Below are 20388 nucleotides of genomic sequence, written 5' to 3'. Positions count from 1 at the left end.
ACACTGTGCAGAGTTTGAGCTTGTGATTGCATGCATTGCATGTGCACTACCTCCCAGCAGGTCCTCCATTTGCAGCATGGGGGCAGCACACTGTAAGGAAGGACTCACATGTAATCTCTACCTAAAGTATCATGTTTTTTGGAAGACATCACAACCAAACAAACACTGTCTCTCTTGTGTTTTGCCAGTAGCTTCCCAGTTGCTATTAATGTTAGTTAAGTGCCGACTCTCCCTCCTGAATGAAGATATTTGTAGTGTGATCCAATTTTGCACATGACTCTGTAAATGACCCACTTGTGCGCCAGGCTGAATGGGCTGAAAGTAGTTCTGAAGCAAATTGTAAGGAGCATGGAAGTTCCTTCTCCTTATGTATACCAGCCATGTAAGCCCTTTTTAGTGCAGCTGTGCTGTTTTTCATTTGGTTTCTTTCTTTTCATTTGTAGATGAGCAGTGTTGATGTTTTATTTCTGTTTTGTAAACTACCTGATAATTTTTGCAGTGGTAAGTGGCATCAAGATACATTTAAATAAAATAAATAAATATTTTCCATCTGTCTAGGGGAAACTGAGACGGTTGTGGGAAATTTTAAGAGCCTCAGTGATTTGGTCAATAACCCGTTGTAGGATATTTTAGAACTGGAAAAGAGGCCATGAAAGGCAACCAAAATGACCAAGAGTCATAAGAAACGCACATAAGTACACCAATAAACAATTGTAAACAGTGGTTTGAAAAGGCTGTGAAATTCTAGATGTAGTTGATGTTTCTTATGCAGAGCACAGAGGTATAGAATTGAGTTGTGTGTTTACAATAGTAATAAATGAGAATTACATCATTCTACCTTACCTCGTTTTATTTGGATGAGTGTATATTTGCAATAAATTTTGCCGTATATTTGTGTTCTGAGCTTACTGTGTTATGCCATTCACCTGCTTCTGAAGCGCCAGCACAATTCTGACTTTCTTAGCAGATGCCCACTCGGCTTCCCTGTAACTCACCAGCACTTGACAACTCTTTGATTTGTAGTATTCCACTTCACTTATTCTGTGCTCTGATTTTACCAGCAGTTTCATCTTTGGAAAACAGACTGTAACACTTCAGAGAACATTACCTATTGTATGTTGCTCTCAAGTCATTTTAAATATGGAAACTCAGGCCCACTAAAGAGCTATCATTTCCCACTCTCTTCACGACATACAAGAGATGAGGAGTTTGTGGTGAGCACACTTGTTTCCTCCCGTTGCTCTGGCCCGCAGACAAAGTGTTCACCTGCCAGGTAGTTCCATTTTGCCCTCAAGTTCATTTCTTCAAAACCACACCCAACTGTCAGCTGCTGCCACTGGGCAGGGGACGATTCAGTCCTGCTGGGATTTGCCTTCCCAGTGTTCCCATGTGGGGTGCACTGATGAAGTAAGGTAAAGGTAAAGGTACCCCTGCCCGTACGGGCCAGTCTTGACAGACTCTGGGGTTGTGCGCCCATCTCACTTAAGAGGCCAGGGGCCAGTGCTGTCCGGAGACACTTCCGGGTCACGTGGCCAGCGTGACATCGCTACTCTGGCCAGAGCCAGAGCCAGAGCCGCACACGGAAACGCCGTTTACCTTCCCGCTGGTAAGCGGTCCCTATTTATCTACTTGCACCCGGAGGTGCTTTTGAACTGCTAGGTTGGCAGGCGCTGGGACCGAGCAGCAGGAGCGCACCCCGCCGCAGGGATTCGAACCGCCGACCTTTCGATCGGCAAGCCCTAGGCGCTGAGGCTTTAACCCACAGTGCCACCTGATCCCTGCAAAGACCAAAATTCAGTCCTCCACTCATTAGCTGGTGAGCATAGGGATTAATCCTACTGTGCCAGCTTGTCCAGTTGGCCTGTCAGATGTTGAGGGGTGATGAAGATCCAGCCCACCGGGCTGAAAAGTTTCCCTACTTTTGCTTTGCTCTCTTTCACCGGCATAAAATCCCCCCCCCCCATTTTCAGCATTAATTCTGCCAGCACCAGTTGGTTGCAAATTGAAGATAAAGACAACCATGGTGTTAACCTTGGTGTGATGAACACTGAAAAAGGAAAAGAGAATTTGTTCAGAAGGGGTGTTTGAGCCTGCCTTGTGCTTCTTATTTTGACTGTGGATAAGAAGGCCACTGAGATTGCATATTTAAAATGATTCTATCTTATCTGGACAGCCATTGTTGATTATTCGTCCCAGTTGGTTTTGGTCCAACCTGAAACCTGTTTTGCACCTAGCAGACCAGACTATTAAGCCTCCCTTAATTATTCCTTCTCTCCATTTTAAGACTGACAAATTGCTTACTTTGGGACTTTCATTCCAGCCTCCATTTTCTCACCTGCCCCCTTTTCTATTTTGCTTCACATCTCACCTGAAGAACAGTTCTGTAACTTTCTTACTACTTTTCGACGTGGGCATAACCCTAGTGAGGCTTTTGCATTCTGCATTGTCTTCAGTGTTGGTGAGCCATGGAAAAATAATAATAATGGATGAGCAAGCTTTGAATGTTGCCTCTGCTGCTTTGTTGCTATTTACCCCTCATTTCTCCTCCCTGGCTTTCCTTTGAGGCATCTAATCATAAGCCTGCATTTTTATCAAGCTTATATTTTGATCAGGGCCTGTATCTTAAAATGAGCTTAAAGATTTTCAAATGTTTATGCCAGGCAGAAGACCAGCTGCCTAAGAATCTTGGCAATGTTTTTCCTCCTAGACAAGGGGCCCCCCCTGATTTATAGCAGAAAACAATTCTCAAAGTCAAAAAGGGAATTACAGGCTGAGAGCGAGGACACTGACCCTACATATTACAGAAGATATAAGAAGGCTGAGAAAACATAATTAAGAGTGGGTAAATAGTAAAATAAAACCATGTGCCTCCCATTAAACTTGAGCCATATTTTCCTAAGGTTCAAAGGTCAAGAGCAATGGAAAAGCATCTAGCTGGCAGAAAGGAAGAGAGTATTTTGGGAAGTCTTTTTCTAAAGTTGTTTCTTTCTTAAACTGAGATCCTTTTAAGATTTCTTTTCCTTTTAAAAGGTTATTTATGTTATGTATTAAATATATTGGCTTAAATGTAATTATGCAAAGGATTTAGAAAGAAAGAAATGTTAAATCCTTATGCTAGATTCTTATTTCATATAGTTGGAAGAGATCACAGGGGCCATCAGCCACCAGCCCAGCCCCCCTTGCTAAGCAGGAAACATCATTAAAGCACACATATGGTTGTCAAGCTTTTGTTTAGAGACCTCCAAAGGAAGGAGATCTTTCAATGATGACCCTTGACATCTGTTTAAGATAAAAATTTAAGATTAACCATTTGTTTTGGAGGGCAATAGGGCAAGGAGGGCAAGAGGTGAGCTGGTAATTAAGGTTCCTTGTTGAGACACATGTAACTACTTATTTGTCATTTATAGATAGAAGAATATATAGCTTTTTGTTTCCCATAAAAGGGCAGAAGGAAATGGGTGTATCTTTTGTGATTGGTTCTAGCAAACAACCAATAGGAATTTCAACCAGGCTGATTGGACAGAGGCAGCCACAGGAGGAGCAAGGGGGCTGGATTAAAGAAATATAAGTGCTGGCCAGAATGGCAAGAGGCCAGGCCAGAGCTTGGTAACCATATACCACTGTGCCTCTCATTTATTTGTCTGACAAATAAATTATTATTTTAATTTCTCTATTGCTGCGTTGAATATTTCATTCCAGCTAAGCGTTAACCACAAGCAGGGTGCTACACCTTCTTTGGGATCTGTGCCAGGCACTTGTACTGTCTCTTCTAGTCTTGTTTCCTTTCTTTTTAATTCCTCCCAATTATCCTCTTAAATAGGGCTCACTAAACATAGTGAACCCAATAGCCCCTCCCTTCCTCACCTATTTGGTTTTCTCTCTCTTCATTTTTCTTGCCCTTATTATTCTAATGAAGCCAGCTATTTGACCACTTCCCCCAAATTCCTCCCTTTCTTCCCTCCTCCCAATTGTCTAACAACTGGCTGTTGTTGCCTGCATTCCCACCCTCTCTGACAAGCAAGTACAAGATCAACTAAACCACTAGCTTACTGAAACACCAGCAAAGAATGTATTTTGACTAGTGTGCAGCATTCCAGGCTGTTCTTTGGTTGACTTTCTAAGCAAAGACTTCCAAGCAAATAATAATAATAATAATAATATTTATTTATTTATTTATACATACATACATACATACATACATACCCCGCCCATCTGGCTGGGTTTCCCCAGCCACTCTGGGCGGCTTCCAACAAAATATTAAAAACAATACAGTGTCAGACTTTAAAAACTTCCCTAAACAGGGCCGCCTTCAGTTGTCTTTTAAAAGTAAAATAGTTGTTTATTGCCTTGACATCTGCTGGGAGGGAATTCCACAGGGCAGGCGCCACTACCGAGAAGGCCCTCTGCCTGGTTCCCTGTAACCTCACTTCTTGCAGCGAGGGAACCGCCAGAGGGCCCTTGGGGCTGGACCTCAGCTGGATGATGGGGGTGGAGACGCTCCTTCAGGTATACAGGACCCAGGCCGTTTAAGGATTTAAAGGTCAGCACCAACACTTTGAATTGTGCTCGGAAACGTACTGGGAGCCAATAAAGATCTTTCAGGACCAGTGTTATATGGCCTCGGTGGCTGCTCCCAGTCACCAGTATGGCTGCCGCATTCTGGATTAATTGCAGTTTCCGAGTCGCCTTCAAAGGTAGCCCCACGGAGAGCGCATTGCAGTAGTGCAAAGAATTTTGGTTGCTCCAGCACAAATTTCACGAAGCAATGTGTGAACCTCTTTAAGATTATAGAATCTTAGAGCTGGAAGGGACCCAAGGGAGTCCAACCCCCCTGCAGTGCAGGAATCTCAGCTCAAGCATCCATGACACATGGCCATCCAACCTCTGCTTAAAAACCTCCAAGGAAGGAGAGTCCACCACCTCTTGTGGGAATCTGTTCCACTGCCGAACAGCTCTTACGATCAGAAAGTTTTGCCGAATGTTTAGTCGGAATCTCCTTTCTTGTAACTTGAAGCCATTGCCTCGAGTCCTACCCTCCAGGGTGGGAGAAAGCAAGCATGTAGCATTCTAGTTTGAAAGCAGTTCTAAAACGTTATAAAAATGCTTATGCCGTTTTTTGAAAGTTAAAACATGAGGGATAAATAGCTCTTGTGCAAGGCTGGCTTCCCAAAGGATAGGGCAGCTGTGATATTTTTCCAGGTCTGTATCAGGCTGCCCATCTCAGCACCTTTTCAGATCTGCCTGCATGGGTGTTGCTCCGTTCTGCCACTAGGTGCCACTGTAGTTTGCTCCTGGCTCATATGTGAATTGAGAGAGAGAGAGAGACACTCTATGAACAAAGGAAAAGATGTTAAGTTCTTTTATAAATCCTTAATAATTAACCCCATCTAAGGTGTAAAATCGAAATTTAGCATATGGCTACCTAGATTCCAAGGTAGATGAGAACCTGCGCAATCTTCTTTTTCTAGAATCTACCTGGTCCAGCAGTGCAAATGGAGAAATAGTAAGATAGCCTCTTAATAGTTATGACATTCGTAATCTTTGTTAAGCTTTTCCAAGTAAGAATATAACAAGCGCCTTGATAAGAAGTGCCCTGATGCAACAGCTCACCTTGTTTCACATTCTTTGTAAGAATCCTAGCCACCCTGCAGGTGCAAGGTGGTTGACAGGAAATTGGTTGGTAGTTCACTGTTGGGATTATAGTATGCCTTTTGTTACACCCTGATCTATTACGATGTTCAGACCATGCAGTTTTTACTGTGTGTATGAGTGTGAGCATACTATTTTAATATTTTGGCTCTGTGGATTAGTTAACATTGAACGTTTGTCTTTCTCTTGAATTTGCGCTTACGTCTAGCATTTAGAACCTAGTTGCTTATTTGTTTTTAAACTCCCTTCCCTTCTTGTTTGTAGTTCCCAGAGAGCTGGTAGAACTTCACCTGAAACTGATGAGGAAGATCGGAAAATCCGTCACAGCAGATCGCTGGGAAAAATACTTGATCAAGGCAAGTTGTTTTTACATTGGATGCTTTGAAACTCTACTATTGGGTGATATATGATGTTGGGAACCCCCAATACCATGGCCAGAAATAGGAGGTGTCTGTGCCAATTTTTGTTTTTGTATTGTTTAATATTAGATATAGTGTGCAGATGTAATCACTACCATCCAGAAATAATTTTAAGGAATTTCCAGAGCACACAAAAATCAACGTCCTTATAATACAATTCATTTAAATGATTGTTATGAAAGACTTCTGTGTATTCCAGTTTTTCATATTTGGTCTCTGGGGCGGTGTGTTTATGTTCCCACCCCTGCCGGTGTCTGGTGGTGAAGCCTATCAGGCAGATGGGAACCTTTAGTAGGGCCTTCTCAGTGGCGGTGCCGCAATTATGGTAGTCAGTTCTTTCTAAGGTTGGGCTGGTCTCATCCATCACATCCTTTAAATGGGACTAAACACAGGTTGGATGACCATCTGTCAGGGATTCTTTAGTTGTGTTCCAGCATTGCAAAAGGTTGGACTTGGTGAGCCTTGGGGTCCCTTCCAGCTTTACAGGACACTGATTCTATGATGGTTATTTTCTCTGATTAATAGGGCTCTTGCTGTCTGTATCCGGCTGAATTTTATTGTTTCTGTTTCATCTCTGTACTGGTGTTTAGATTTTAGTATTGTTTCTGAATGGATTCAAAAGTGTTTTTTTTGTGTTTGAATTTGTATTTTTATACGTGTTGTGAACTGCTTTGTAGCGCGTGTTCTCAAAAAGCAGACTATAAGTCAAATAAATAAATAAATAAATAAATACCCATCCTAGGTCCCCCATATTGTTAGTTTAATAGCAATCCACATCCCTCTTCTTTTACCACTTCCTGTTTTATTCCTACAAAAACTGAAACTTTAGGTAACACTTCATTGAGTATGGGTGCCATGATGGGAGATCACTTCGTACTTAATTTAAACCATTTTCCTTTCAGATGTGTCAAGAATTCAACAGCACCTGGGCATGGGAAATGGAGAAAAAAGGATACTTTGAAATGAGCATGGAATGCAAATTGGGAATATTGAAGGTACTATTGTCTTCGACTCACGTGATAGTTTTCTGGAATACCTGTGATGATACTGATAATCCTCCAAACACCATTTATACCATTATGAGTTTATAATGGGCTTATGCATCCCCACCCTTCACAGTTCCCTCACATTTTCCAATTTCCTGCACTGTTTCTGGGTTGACCTAGCTCCAAACCATGGTTTGAGTGGGTGCAAACTATGGTTTTGAGGTTAATGCTAGTCATAGTTTGGAAGATAGTCCAAACTGAGCCTTTATATAAATACTTACCATGCAAAAATTATGAGAGGCTCTAGAAATATTGTTATTCAGCACTTTGTTTGATATAGTTCAGTTTCTGTATATGCACTGATAACAGAAAATCATTTCCGAATTCTATCTGAGCAAATTGAGTGCAGATTCTCAGTAGATTTTATTTTTGTGACTGTTGGGTGTTCCAGCTCTCCTATACTTCGCATTTCATTAAAAGAAACAACTACAAGGAAAGATTATATATATATTTATTGTTTACTGGTATATTGAAAAGCTAGTGGATCATTTAATGTATGCAGTGCTTGAGAGTAGAGTGCTTCATAAACATAATCTCAATAATCCTTACACAACAACCCTGTGAGTTAGAACCTTGGTTTAGTGAATTCAATTTAATGTATTTAAAATGTTTTAAGGCTGCCTTTAAGGGCAAAAGCCCTCTCGAGGCAGCTTTCAAGATGAAAATGTACAACGAAACACAATAAATACAGCCACAATAAATAAACAAAACAACAACAAAAACATTAAATGGAACCAAAACTGATAGTAGCTCAATAAGAACAGCTCAGAGGAGAACATATATGCCTTCCAAAAGACATAAACCAACAGCACCTGCCAGACTCCAGATCAGGGGTCAGAAGACTTTTTCAGCAAGGAGCCGGTCCACTGTCCCTCAGACCTTGTGGAGGGCTGGACTATATGGGGGGGGGGGATGAATGAATTCCTATGTCCCACAAATAACCCAGAGATGCATTTTAAATAAAAGCACATATTCTACTCATGTAAAAACACCAGGCAGGCCCCACAAATAACCCAGAGATGCATTTTAAATGAAAGCACGCATTCTTTTTTTTACCTGTTAAGAGATAATACATTATGTTTGTATAGATATGCAGATCTTTTAATCAATAAAGAATTGATAGTTCAAGGGAAAAGAAAAGAAAGCACACATTCTACTCATGTGAAAACACCAGGCAGGCCCCACAAATAACCCAGAGGTGCATTTTGAATAAAAGGACACATTCTACTCATGTAAAAACACGCAGATTCCCAGACTGTCCACAAGCCGGATTTAGAAGGTGATTGGGCCGGATCTGGCCCCCGGGCCTTAGTTTGCCTACCCATGCCCCAGATGATAAAGCATCCCAGCAGTGTGGGACACAGCAATTAAAGGCCTCATTGGTTTCCACCAGTCTTAACTGCAGGCACTTGAGAATGACCTCCATTGTTTATGTTAAAGTATAAGGAGGTCTGGTATGGTTGTAGGTAGAATGCTATGGGACTTGGTCCCCAACCATTTTGGGCTTGAAAATGCCCTGGTGACCCCTGTGAGAGAGGGCTGTCACAATAACGGGTTGTCTTAGAATCATAGAATCATAGAGTTGGAAGAGACCACAAGGGCCATTGAGTCCAACCCCCTGCCAAGCAGGAAACACCATCAGAGCACTCCTGACATATGGTTGTCAAGCCTCTGCTTAAAGACCTCCAAAGAAGGAGACTCCACCACACTCCTTGGCAGCAAATTCCACTGTCCAACAGCTCTTACTGTCAGGAAGTTCTTCCTAATGTTTAGGTGGAATCTTCTTTCTTGTAGTTTGGAGCCATTGTTCCGTGTCCGCTTCTCTGCAGCAGCAGAAAACAACCGTTCTCCCTCCTCTATGTGACATCCTTTTATATATTTGAACATGGCTATCATATCACCCCTTAACCTCCTCTTCTCCAGGCTAAACGTGCCCAGCTCCCATAGCCATTTCTCCCACCACTGCACAGGTGGCTACATGGTGGGTGGGTATCATTCATTTAAAAAGCTACCTTTATACGCTACTCCAGAACTACAGAAAATGCAGTGGTGGATTCAAAACGTCCCTTTTAAAAAGAGATGGTGAGGCGGAACCACTGAAGACCGCTTGCTTTGGTAAAGGTAAAGGTAAAGGTAAAGGTACCCCTGCCCGTACGGGCCAGTCTTGACAGACTCTAGGGTTGTGCGCTCATCTCACTCTAGAGGCCGGGAGCCAGCGCTGTCCGCAGAAACTTCTGGGTCACGTGGCCAGCGTGACAAGCTTCATCTGGCGAGCCAGCGCAGCACATGGAACGCCATTTACCTTCCCGCTATAAAGCGGTATCTATTTATCTACTTGCGCTTAAGGGTGCTTTCGAACTGCTAGGTGGGCAGGAGCTGGGACCGAACGACGGGAGCTCACCCCGCCGCGGGGATTCGAACAGCCGACCATGCGATCGGCAAGTCCTAGGCGCTGAGGTTTTACCCACAGCGCCACCTGCGTCCCGCTTGCTTTGGTACCTACTTATAATTACCTCTGCTTCGTATCAGGTCTCCAAAGTCTCAAGCACAAGCCTTTCTCAGCCCTCTCTCATTTATAGCAATGCTAGAGATTAAATCTGAGTCCTTCTTAATACAGAGCAAGGGCCCTGCCATCTGAGCTGTGGCCCCTCCCCAACAATTTCTTAAATCAAGCCCTTCAATTACTGTTTTTGCAAATTAGTCTCTTGCTGGTGCATCAGCAGAAAGTGTTTCTTTGGTGTTTCCAACATTAGTGTGATGTGCTCTTTCTCTCCCCCCTTCCCTTTTCTTTAGTACCTTTGTGAGTGCCAGTTTGATGACAATCTGAAATTTAAGAATATCATTAATGAGGAAGATGCAGATGCTATGCGCCTTCAGCCGATTGGCAGAGACAAAGATGGGCTGACCTACTGGTACCAGCTGGATCAAGACCATAATGTTAGGGTGTATGTCGAAGAGCAAGATGATCAAGATGGGTCTTCGTGGAAGTGCATTGTCAGGTATTGTTCTTTTTACCCAGACACAACGCCGTTACGTTGACTTTAGAAGAAGCGCCTCTCTCAGGTTCATTTATTAGATTAGATTTTTTAAATGTTCTCTCTGACTCACTGTGCATAAGGAAATATTTACAGCAACACGTACATCTTTGCGATGGTTTAGTGCTGCACCTGAAACAAAGCCAAAAGCTTACAAAGTGGTGGTTCAGAAAAGGGCCGCCAAAATGATCCAAGAGATTGGAGCAATTTCCCTATGAAGAAAAGTTGCAGTACTTGGGACTTTTAGTTTAGAGAAAAAGCTGGAGCTTATTATGATCATATTATAACATTTTGGCAGCGGACAGAGTTGTATGATTTTTTTAATATTCTGTTTGAAATATATTGCTATGACTTGTTTTAATTAATAAAAAGGGGGGAGAAGAGGCGAGTAAGATGTAATATTATAAAGGTAAAGGGACCCCTGACCATTAAGTCCAGTCGTGGCAGACTCGGGGGTTGCGGCACTCATCTCGCTTTATTGGCCGAGGGAGCCAGCATACAGCTTCCGGGCCATGTGGCCAGCATGACTAAGCCGCTTCTGGCGAACCAGAGCAGTGCACGAAAACGCCGTTTACCTTCCCACTGGAGCGGTACCTATTTATCTACTTGCACTTTGATGTGCTTTTGAACTGCTAGGTTGGCAGGAGCAGGGGCCGAGCAACGGGAGCTCACCCCGTTGCAGGGATTTGAACTGCCAACCTTCTGATCAGCAAGCCTTAGGCTCTGTGGTTTAACCCACAGCGCCACCTGCGTCCCTTATGTAACATTATAAAAGTTGATCAAATTATGCATGGCATAACATAACTTTAGAGCTCTCTCATAACATTGGAACTCATGGGCACCCAGTGAAGATGAATGTTAGGACAGATAAAATACAGTGGTGCCACGCAAGATGAACGCCTCGCAAGACGGAAAACCCGCTAGACGAAAGGGTTTTCTGTTTTGGAGGCGCTTCGCAAAACGAATTTCCCTATGGGCTTGCTTCGCAAGACGAAAATGTCTTGCAAGTTCCTGCGGGTTTTTTTTTTCCTTTTCCCCCCCTTTTCCTAAGCCCTAAGCCGCTTATCAGCTGATCCGCTGATAAGCCGCTTATCAGCTGATCCGCTAAAAGCCGCTAAACCGCTAATAGCGCTAATCTGTTAAGCTGTCAATGGGCTTGCTTCGCAAGATGAAAAAACCGCTATACGAAGAGCCTCACGGAATGGATTAATTTTGTCTTGCGAGGCACCACTGTACTTCTTCATGCAGCACGATGTCAAACCATGAAACTGCTCCCCCAGGAGGCAGCGATGGCCATCAACTTGGGAGACTTTAAAAAAAGGATTAGGAAATTGACGGCTGCCAGCCAAGATGGCTATGCTCTATTTCCACAGGCAGTAATGCTAATACAAGTTGCTGGAAACTACTAGAGGGGGGGCGAGGGCCCTTGTGTTCCTGTTTTGTTCCCTGGTTTCCCGCAGGCATCTGGTTAGCCACTGTGAGAACAGGATGCTGGACTCAGTGGGCCTTTGGCCTGATCTAGCAGACTATTCTTAGGTCTGGGGATGTGGCCCTGAATATGGGCTGTGGTGAATATGTGCTGCAGTGCTGGCCATTGCTCCTTTTTGTATGCCTATGTTCCTTTTGTTCCAGGCTTGCTATGTGTGGCTATTCCTTGGTTCTTGTAATGGTTGTAAGGGGGTTACTTGTGCGTAAATTGCCTTCAGTTCAATTAGATCGTTTGCTCGACTTGGTTTAGGGTTAGAGCTCACCCTCCGTGACCTGTTAGTCACTTGCAGAATCCGTCAATGGGCGTTTCTTGAATCTCTTCCAGCATAAAAGCTGTTTGACCCCAAGTCTCCTCCTGTGTTCTCTGCGCGGAACGCGTCTGCGCAAGTAAGGGGAAGGCAGGGGCGTGCCAGCACTCACTCCGCTAGTTTCGCTTGAAGGGTCTTGGAGCCCTGACACCGCCTCCTCCATCTCCCTCTCCTCTCCATTGGTGTCACGCTGAAATCCTTCCCCTCTGCTGGTTCCCTCCCCGGCATCGCTCTGGTGCCCTGCCTCCGTTTCTCCTTTTGATGTCAGTTCCCTGACAGTTCTGCTATGCTTGCAGGTAGGTGTGAGAGGAGGGTGGGAACTGGTGTACTGACTGCTGAGAGTACAAAAGTGCAAGTGGTTCCCTATAGCAGTGATAGGTGTCTGTGAAATTCCTTAGGGGGAAGGGGCAGTTGCGGGGGCTGCACCCATGGTTTTCCAGACATAGTCCTGTACCGTTTATTTACTCTTCATTTTCCTGCTGATGCTGGCAAAGCAGAATGCGTGCAGTCTGGTTTGCACAAGTGTGGGATATTACACAAGGCTGGCAAGGTTCTGGGGCTTGATGCGTTTTTTTGTTTTTTGTTTATCCAGAAGCCGAAATGAGCTGGCTGAAACTCTGGAACTCCTCAAAGCACAAATTGATCCCGAACTATTAAAAAAACAGCAGCAGGATAATTCGTCACGGGAGAGCCCTAGTATTGAAGGTGAAGAGGCCAAAAAGGGCGAAGAAACGTCAACCCAAGGTCTTGCTGCTATTCTTACCTTGCAAGGGATCTTTTGCATTAATCATGCTCAGTGTTGACTATTTTGAGGGATTTATTTTGAGGGACTATTTTGAGGGATGTGCTGCAAATGTGGGCGTGATTCAAAATTGGAAGCCATTTAACCTAAAAAAAACTTGAGAAGATTTTTTTTTAAGTATTGCTGCTATTAAAGTGACATTAGGATGGGTACCAGGCAAGCCTCTCTGGGGAAAGCATTCTTCTAAGGAGGTGCCGCCATTGGACTTGCAAGCCTTTTGGCCCTTCCTAGCTCTCTTCTGCAGACTTCAAATAGTAAAGCAATCATTCACTCTTCCTGCAGGGCCTTGAGAATTGTAATTCCATACAGGGGAAGTAAGATAGTAATGGAGATTTCTCAGAATAGCACAAAACTATAGTTTTCAGGGTTTTCTTGAGGGGATAGCCAGGACAGTTGAATTGGAATGAAACCAGGTTATATTTGTTACATAGATTTGCCCAGTGATTTTTTGCTGTACCGAAACGTTCACTCAGAGTAAAGTACCATTGGAGCCATTTTTGTTTCGACATGAGCTGATATTTAGCATTCATGTGTTCAGTGCCTGGAAAAGCTAAATGCTTCAAAAGTTGTGTAGTACTGAGGGTGGGGAGAATCATTTGGCTTACGATGATTGTAACATTGCTTTACTTTGCTCTTTTTTCTTTTAAATGAAACAGAAAGTGACTTGAAGGTCAAAGAAGAAAAAGAAGAGATAAAAGAGGAGCTGCCAAAACAGTTGGAAAGCCTTCCACCTCCAGCAGTTTCGGAAGAGGAAAACAAGATAAAATTAGAAAAAGTGCAAGAGAGAGAAATCATAAAGCTGCCAGTTATAGTGAAGTTAGATAAACCTTTGGAAAACAATGGGGAAATGCAGATTACCAAAGAAGAAAGGGACTCTTTTAAAGAAAATGTTAAGCCCGTTAAAGTGGAGGTGAAGGAAAATAAGCTAGAGCCAAAAGACTTGAAAGATGTAAATAGCAATGCAGAGGTAACTGTTCACGAGCCCGAGAGGATAGAGTTCTGTGTCAATGTCAAAGCTCCCCAGGAAGTGGTGGAGCGAAGTGTGGAAGAAAGCGAGAAACTAAAAAATGACCAGCAGGCAAAGATTCCACTGAAAAAGCGAGAGATTAAGCTGACTGATGATTACGACAGCCCATTAAAAGGGCCCTTGCGAAAATGTATTACCCCAACGAAGGATGTCTTGAAGGAGGAAGGGAAACAAGAGGAAGAGACGTTTAAGAGAGTCCCTACAATTACCGATGGGAAATGTCTTGTTAATGGGGAGGTTAGTAGTGAGAAAATCATGCCAAATAACAAGTTGGAACGTTCCCCAGGCACAAAGGAAGACTCCTCCAGCCTGCCTAAGGAGGAAAATGGTGTAAGCAGCGAGAAAATACTGGAGACTGTTAGCACGATAGTAAGAACAGCTGATGTCGAAAGAAATATTTTGCATACAGGGAAGGAGGTAGCTAGTGTGGTAGCTGAGGTTTCTTATCAGAAAGTGCCTTTAAAGGAGGAGACCAGCCCGAAAGGAAAAGAAAGCTTGCTTGACAGTAAGGTTTCAGAGTCTGTCGTAGAAGCACCTTCAAAAATGGATGATTGTCTCAAGAAGTCAGTGGAACCTATGAAAGCAAAAGATGGCCTGGCACCTCCCAAGGAATGTCCAGATAAATCCTTAACTGCATCTTCCCCAAAGGAGCAGGCAACTCCAGCAGTTGACGAGGATCTGAAAAATAAAGGTCAACCCGGGGAGAAGGCAGAGTTGCTAAGAGCGGCTGTGACTCCACCGCCTGCTCCAGCCCTCCCCTCGGAGAAATCGGTCGCTGAGAAGGGGGACTCTGTCTCTAAAAGCACACTTCCTGATAAATGCAAAGTACAGGCAGGGCAGGATTCTAAGCTGCAGAAGGACACTGAAGTTGAAGGGAAAGAAACGCCCAAATTAGGCAACGCCCAGAGTTCTGCCGAGGAACCTCCTGAGGCTAGAAAAGAGCCTGTGAAAAGCAAGTGTAAATACAAGCTGATTTCTGAAGACGAAAGTTCGCTAACGGAGAATAGGGAAATCACCTCCGAGAGGCAGAAAGATGGGATCAAACTCACAATCAGGATCTCGAGTAGAAAGAAAACCGACCCTCCTCCCAAGACTCAGAAGGCAGCCTCTGAAAAGGAGGAGGAGGCGGCTGTTGGTGTCGGTCGCATTTTAAGGAGGTCTCCCCGGATATCTAAGCCCACTCCCAAAATAGCGGAGACCCGAGATCAGAAGCCCGAGAAAAAACGGAGTGAGGAGGAGGAAGAAAAACCAGCTGCTGTGCAAAAGCCGGAGAAGAAAGAGGACTCAAAAAAGCAAGAGAAGGAAATAAACTCTAAGGCTAGCAAGGTAAAATATTCACATGAGAGCTGTGCGCCTTGAGTCTTTTGAATTTCGCTGGCCACTAATGTTGTTTAGAAACCCAAATCTATGCTAAGACATTTTGGTTTCTGCCCATCCACCCCCACCCCACCCCCATTATACTAATCTGTACAGTTTGGAAGAGTTTTGCTCAATTGGCAGGCCTTGCTCTGTACCCAGTATTCTAATTTTTACTCTGTTTTGACATTTTTAGCACAAGGCATTATCCCTGGAAGCAGGAGTGATAGAACACAGTATAGAGAGCTTCTGCTTGCCTGTCAGGGTCCCACTAAAGCAGTGGAACTGTTCCCTTTTCCCTTCTCCCCTGTGCACCCTCAAAATCTGCACCAGAGACTTGAGGGATTCTCTGGAGTAGATTTTTGGGGACACACAAGAGGAGAGGAAGCGGGAGTCCCAATTGTGTGAGCATTGGATAGAGCTCCCTGTCTCCTGAAAAATTATGGCTGCAGAGAAGGTGTGATCATGTGATCCCCACAGTTACTAGCTGGCTCAGAAGTTGGGTGTAGATAGTTCAATAGCTTTGCAAAAAATAAAATGATGCAGGAAACTGTTTATGTTATGTTACACTGATGTAGCAGAAGCTATTGGTGAATGGAAGAAAGCTTGATGTAAGGCTTCAGCATTTAGAGGTTTAATTGATTCAGTGAATCAGTTGAAAAGTTTTTGGTAGGCTAAAATGATATCTCGTGCCATAGCAGTTATTACTAGCTAGTGTTTTCTACACTGGCTATACAGTTTGCATTTAGTTACAGTGATTATTGCATGGGAAACGTTTGCCCTTCTGCAAAGTTGGAGTAGTTGAGGGTCATGTGTTTGATGATACCTGGAAATGGTACAGAAAATGAGTCTAGAATACAGTGGTGCCCCGCAAGACGAATGCCTCGCAAGACGAAAAACCCGCTAGACGAAAGGGTTTTCCGTTTTGGAGGCGCTTCACAAAATGAATTTCCCTATGGGCTTGCTTCGCAAGACGAAAATGTCTTGCGAGTTTTTCCGACTTTTTTCCCCTCCCCCCCCCTTTTCTAAGCCGCTTATCCGCTAAGCTGATGAGCCGCTAAACCGCTAATAGCGCTAATCTGCTAAGCCGTCAATGGGCTTGCTTCGCAAGACGAAAAAACCTCTAGACGAAGAGAATCGCGGAACGGATTCTTTTCGTCTTGCGAGGCACCACTGTATATTTTTGCGTGTGAAAGAAATGGAATAGGAAGTTGCAGAGTTAATACAAGAGTCATTAGGGATGCCAGTAAGACAACTGGAAGGAGCACTTGAGTTTGAGAATGGCAAGAACAATGTTCTGGCTGCTACGTCATCACAAGGTCAAAATCTATGGCCAAGAGAGTAAAATTCATCATGATCCCAGTGGTTTACTGTGAGTGGGGAACACCTGGTGAGGGCTGGAAGCTTCAGGAAAAGAGGAAGATTTTGAGACAGGCAGTGTCTTTGTCCTCCTTCAGCTAAGACTTGGTTGGGTTACATGTCCTCTGGCTGGGAACTCTCAGTGGATTCCTGGTGGTGGTGCCCTCATTTGCCTCATTATCCCCATTTGATTTGAAAGCAGAGAGTCAGACAGAGGTACTGCTTTCTACTTTGATGTTTCCCTATGTGTGGTTTTAGGATTGTGCCAGAGAGATACTGTCCTTGCTCTGCACAATCTAGTGGTCCAGTCCTGTGTGAGCAATCTGTCCACAAGGTGCAAAATTGTTTTCAGAAGAGAGCCCAGCCTCCAGCTAAATCTGAGGTATCTCACTGTGAAAACCAAGTCTTTCTCCTGTCTCCATGAGAATTCCCACTTTGGTCTCATCAGCTGCGTCAATCCAGCTGAGGGAAGGTTTTCCCTTGTTTGAAGGCCAGACTGAAAAAGAAAGATTTCATACGCAAGGACAGAACTTGTTCTCTTTCTCTTCAAATGCAGGGTTTATATCATTAGATTTTAATTTGCAGCAGCAGGCCATATGATCAGATTGTGTGGAACAGATGATGGGTGCTGGTATAAAGTAGTGTAACTTCAGAAGGGAAGGGAATAAATGAGTTGGGGTTTTTGTTTTTTTAAAGAGTGATATTGGCCTTGTTCAGAAATAACACTAAATCATTGGTTGACATTATGACAACAAGCATTGGTGAGCCTTGGACTCATGTGCTCCTCTTTGTCCTCCGGTATAGGCTTAAGGAGAAGTTTGGAAGCTTTCCCTACAATTTTAGATTAAATGCAGCTTGTTGTGACATCTAAAGCTAGACAAATTGGATAATCTTAACCAGGGGTCAGCAAGGTTTATCTAGCCTGGGCCAGATTGGTCCCACAGAGATCCCTCCGTGGGCTCGATCACGCACATGATTTTCGGTGTCTGCATCTGCGCAGATGTGCCGGTTTAGCACAGCGCGAGAGCGGACATCTCGGTTCGCGGGTGGCTCATGGCCCGGTCAAACAACCTCCGCAGGCCGCTTTTGGCCCATGGGCCTTAGGTTGCTGACCCCTGATCTTAACTATGGTTAATCTTAACAATGGTTTGTTTCTTTTAAAAAAGAACATAGTTAAGATCAAGCACTGTTCAGGGTTATGGGGGCATGGTAAACAGTGACTAATCTAAAATAGAAGCAACAGTTTCCTTGCAGCTGCACTGGAGGAGAGGGGGGAGTTTGAACCTGAGGCTCCCTGCGGCTTGTTCTTATACTGCTAAACCATTTAGCATTGAATCCCAGTACACCTGTTGTCATGTCCAGAAGGCATTGTATAATCTGCGCATGGCTGTTTTTTATTTGATGCAATGTAAACTGGGGGAATGTATGGTTCAGCATGGAACTGTAACAAGGTGCCGAGACAATGAGGTTTCCCTTGTCCCTGGGTTTCTAGGCGTCACAGCGAAGCAAAGTTCGGTGGGCTGGTACTCGAACTCGTGGTAGGTGGAGATATTCGAGCAATGATGAGAGCGATGATTCAGAGAGTGAAGAAGACTCTGAGGATCAGGAGGAAGAGGAGGAGGAAGAGGAAGAACCTGCGCCTGCTGATGACGATGAGCCGTGCAAGAAATGCGGCCTCCCCAATCACCCAGAGCTAGTAGGTTCTTGTCTTCAAGAGCAGTGAAACTTAGAAAAGCCAGAATGCTTATTCTACAGATATACTGGCTCAATTCAGACATCATGCCAAACCTATGGTTAAAGGAAGTTTAGGTATGACTTGGCATGTTGTCTGAATTGGCAATGCATGGTTCGTGTTTCACCAGTAAAACAGGTTTGGGTGTGCAAATCATGTTTTGGTGTGATGTCTGAATTGACCAGTCACTTCTGCAGGCTGTTGCACCTTGAAGGCAGAATGAATTTAAGTGGTGGGGTGCTTCGAAGATGGGAAACGAAAGCAGACAAGCAATTCTAAGTCATGTTGTGCATTTGGAAGTTCAGACCTGGGAGCGGATTCTAAACTATTACGTGTTACATAAATATGGGGCAATAACACTGACAAAAAATAGGTACCTTAAATTATTCTTGTGCATGTATGTGTGTTCTTTAAAAAAAATCACTCTGCTTGCATTGTCCCTTTTCAGTGGACACAGCTTTGCTGCAAAATTCAGTTGGTTTAATTGAGGTGGCTTTTGTCCCAGGAACACTTGCAATCTGTAGTTTGGCGGGAAGGCTGGGTACTCAACAGAAACCTTGGAGTCCTTGGGCTGTTTGGAGAAGCAGTGACAACCAAAGGCCCATTTGGTCTTTTCTATCTTCTCTCCCTAGTAGGATTTAACAGACAAATTCTCCTCTCTGAGGATCATATACATTTATGAACTGGAATGTCTTCATATCAAAATAGGCTGTGTTGCAGTGTAGTCTTAACATAGCCAGTTCCCTTAAGAATTGCCCATATTGTGTTTAAAGAGAATAAGAACTTCCCATTTCAGTCTACAACTGCATGAGAAAAAAAGAGACGGAACATGTTTTTGCCTCTACTTTATGACTACAGCGAATTCAGGTTTAATCTAGGAATTTTAGTATACCTGGAGCCTGATCTGGTTAACTCCTTTAATATCCTATCCATGTCAGTGAGAGAATTAATACCTTCCATTGAAGTCAGTGGGACTTGAAAGAGTTTAACTTTAATGAATATTGCCCCTGGGCTTTCCAGCAAAAGCAACAGTTTATCTGCATATGGATCTATTGGCCACTTCAATTTCAGAATGTTTACGCCAGCCTTCCTCAATCTGGCCCCCCTCCGAATACCGTCGGACAACAGCTCACATCATCCCTGACCATTGGCCATGGTGGCTGGAACCGGTGGGAGTTGTAGTCCACAATGTCTGGAGTTGCACCGGTTGGTGAAGGCTGATTTATGCAAACATAGGAAAGCAAGGTGCGCCTTGATGTGCTTCATAGTGCAAGTGCCAGGTCCGACTGACTCCTTGGTTCATTTCCACAGATTCTCTTGTGCGACTCTTGTGACAGCGGCTACCATACGGCCTGCCTTCGACCCCCACTGATGATCATTCCTGATGGAGAATGGTTCTGCCCACCTTGCCAACACGTAGGCTTTGTCTTCTTTGCCTTTGTTTTGTTTTGTGCTTCCTCGCATGCAAATCCTGAGTTCCAGTGTGGCTATGGAAAGGAGCCTTCCATTGTTCCCTCCGTTCCTTTTGGGACTGTTCACTTTGCCTTTGGCACCCATTATTGTAACAAGAACTGTAAGATGTGGTAATAGGTGGGTGTGAATGTGTAACAAGGGTATCACGTAGTCCCATGAGAATAGCATTCAGTGCACTGCAAACAAATTGCACCATAAAGATATTTGTTTGCAGTCACGTGTAATTTACTTTCTGCAACTTGCCGTAAATGAACAAATTAGTTCATAATTGTAAATGAAATGCAAACCACCCATTATTTGTTTCCATCATCTGATAATATACTTGAGGTAACATCATTCTTATTTTCCACAATTCCTTTTAACGTTTCTATTATGCACAGCTATATATTCTCCTAGTACTATTTGGGGTTTGGGTATTCTAGCATTTGTGCAAAAAACAATGCATGTGCTTCTTCTGTACACACAATTCAACATTTATAAGGGACCTAAAGTTTTCTGTACTATACCTACATTTGTCTCTTTTTGTGTGGCATTTGCCATTTTCACATCAAATAGGCCCTGTGCAGATGTAATATTCTCGATTGCTTACTCGTCGTGAAGCAAATGGGGGAAATTGCTGGCATTTTCTTAGCATCCCTCCATTCTGGAGTTCAAGTTTCTTCCACAGAAGCATTGATCGTTGCTCAAGATATAC

General features: G+C 43.8%; 1 protein-coding gene across 2 annotated transcripts in view; it reads left to right on the top strand.

The window, feature by feature from the left end:
* Window positions 1-20388, top strand: part of RSF1 (remodeling and spacing factor 1) — a 45404-nt gene that overhangs the window by 12029 nt on the left and 12987 nt on the right. For both annotated transcript variants that reach the window (XM_079973336.1, XM_079973337.1), the window contains exons 2-8: window positions 5914-6005; window positions 6971-7063; window positions 9908-10113; window positions 12538-12689; window positions 13404-15100; window positions 17982-18185; window positions 19533-19637. In XM_079973336.1, coding sequence (XP_079829462.1) covers window positions 5914-6005; window positions 6971-7063; window positions 9908-10113; window positions 12538-12689; window positions 13404-15100; window positions 17982-18185; window positions 19533-19637 — 2549 coding nt within the window. The remainder of the gene's footprint in view (window positions 1-5913; window positions 6006-6970; window positions 7064-9907; window positions 10114-12537; window positions 12690-13403; window positions 15101-17981; window positions 18186-19532; window positions 19638-20388) is intronic.

This window comes from Podarcis cretensis (assembly GCF_951804945.1).
Source record: "Podarcis cretensis genome assembly, chromosome: 4".
In the NCBI taxonomy this organism is placed as follows: Eukaryota; Metazoa; Chordata; class Lepidosauria; order Squamata; family Lacertidae; genus Podarcis; species Podarcis cretensis.
This window is presented reverse-complemented; position numbering and strand designations above follow the sequence as displayed.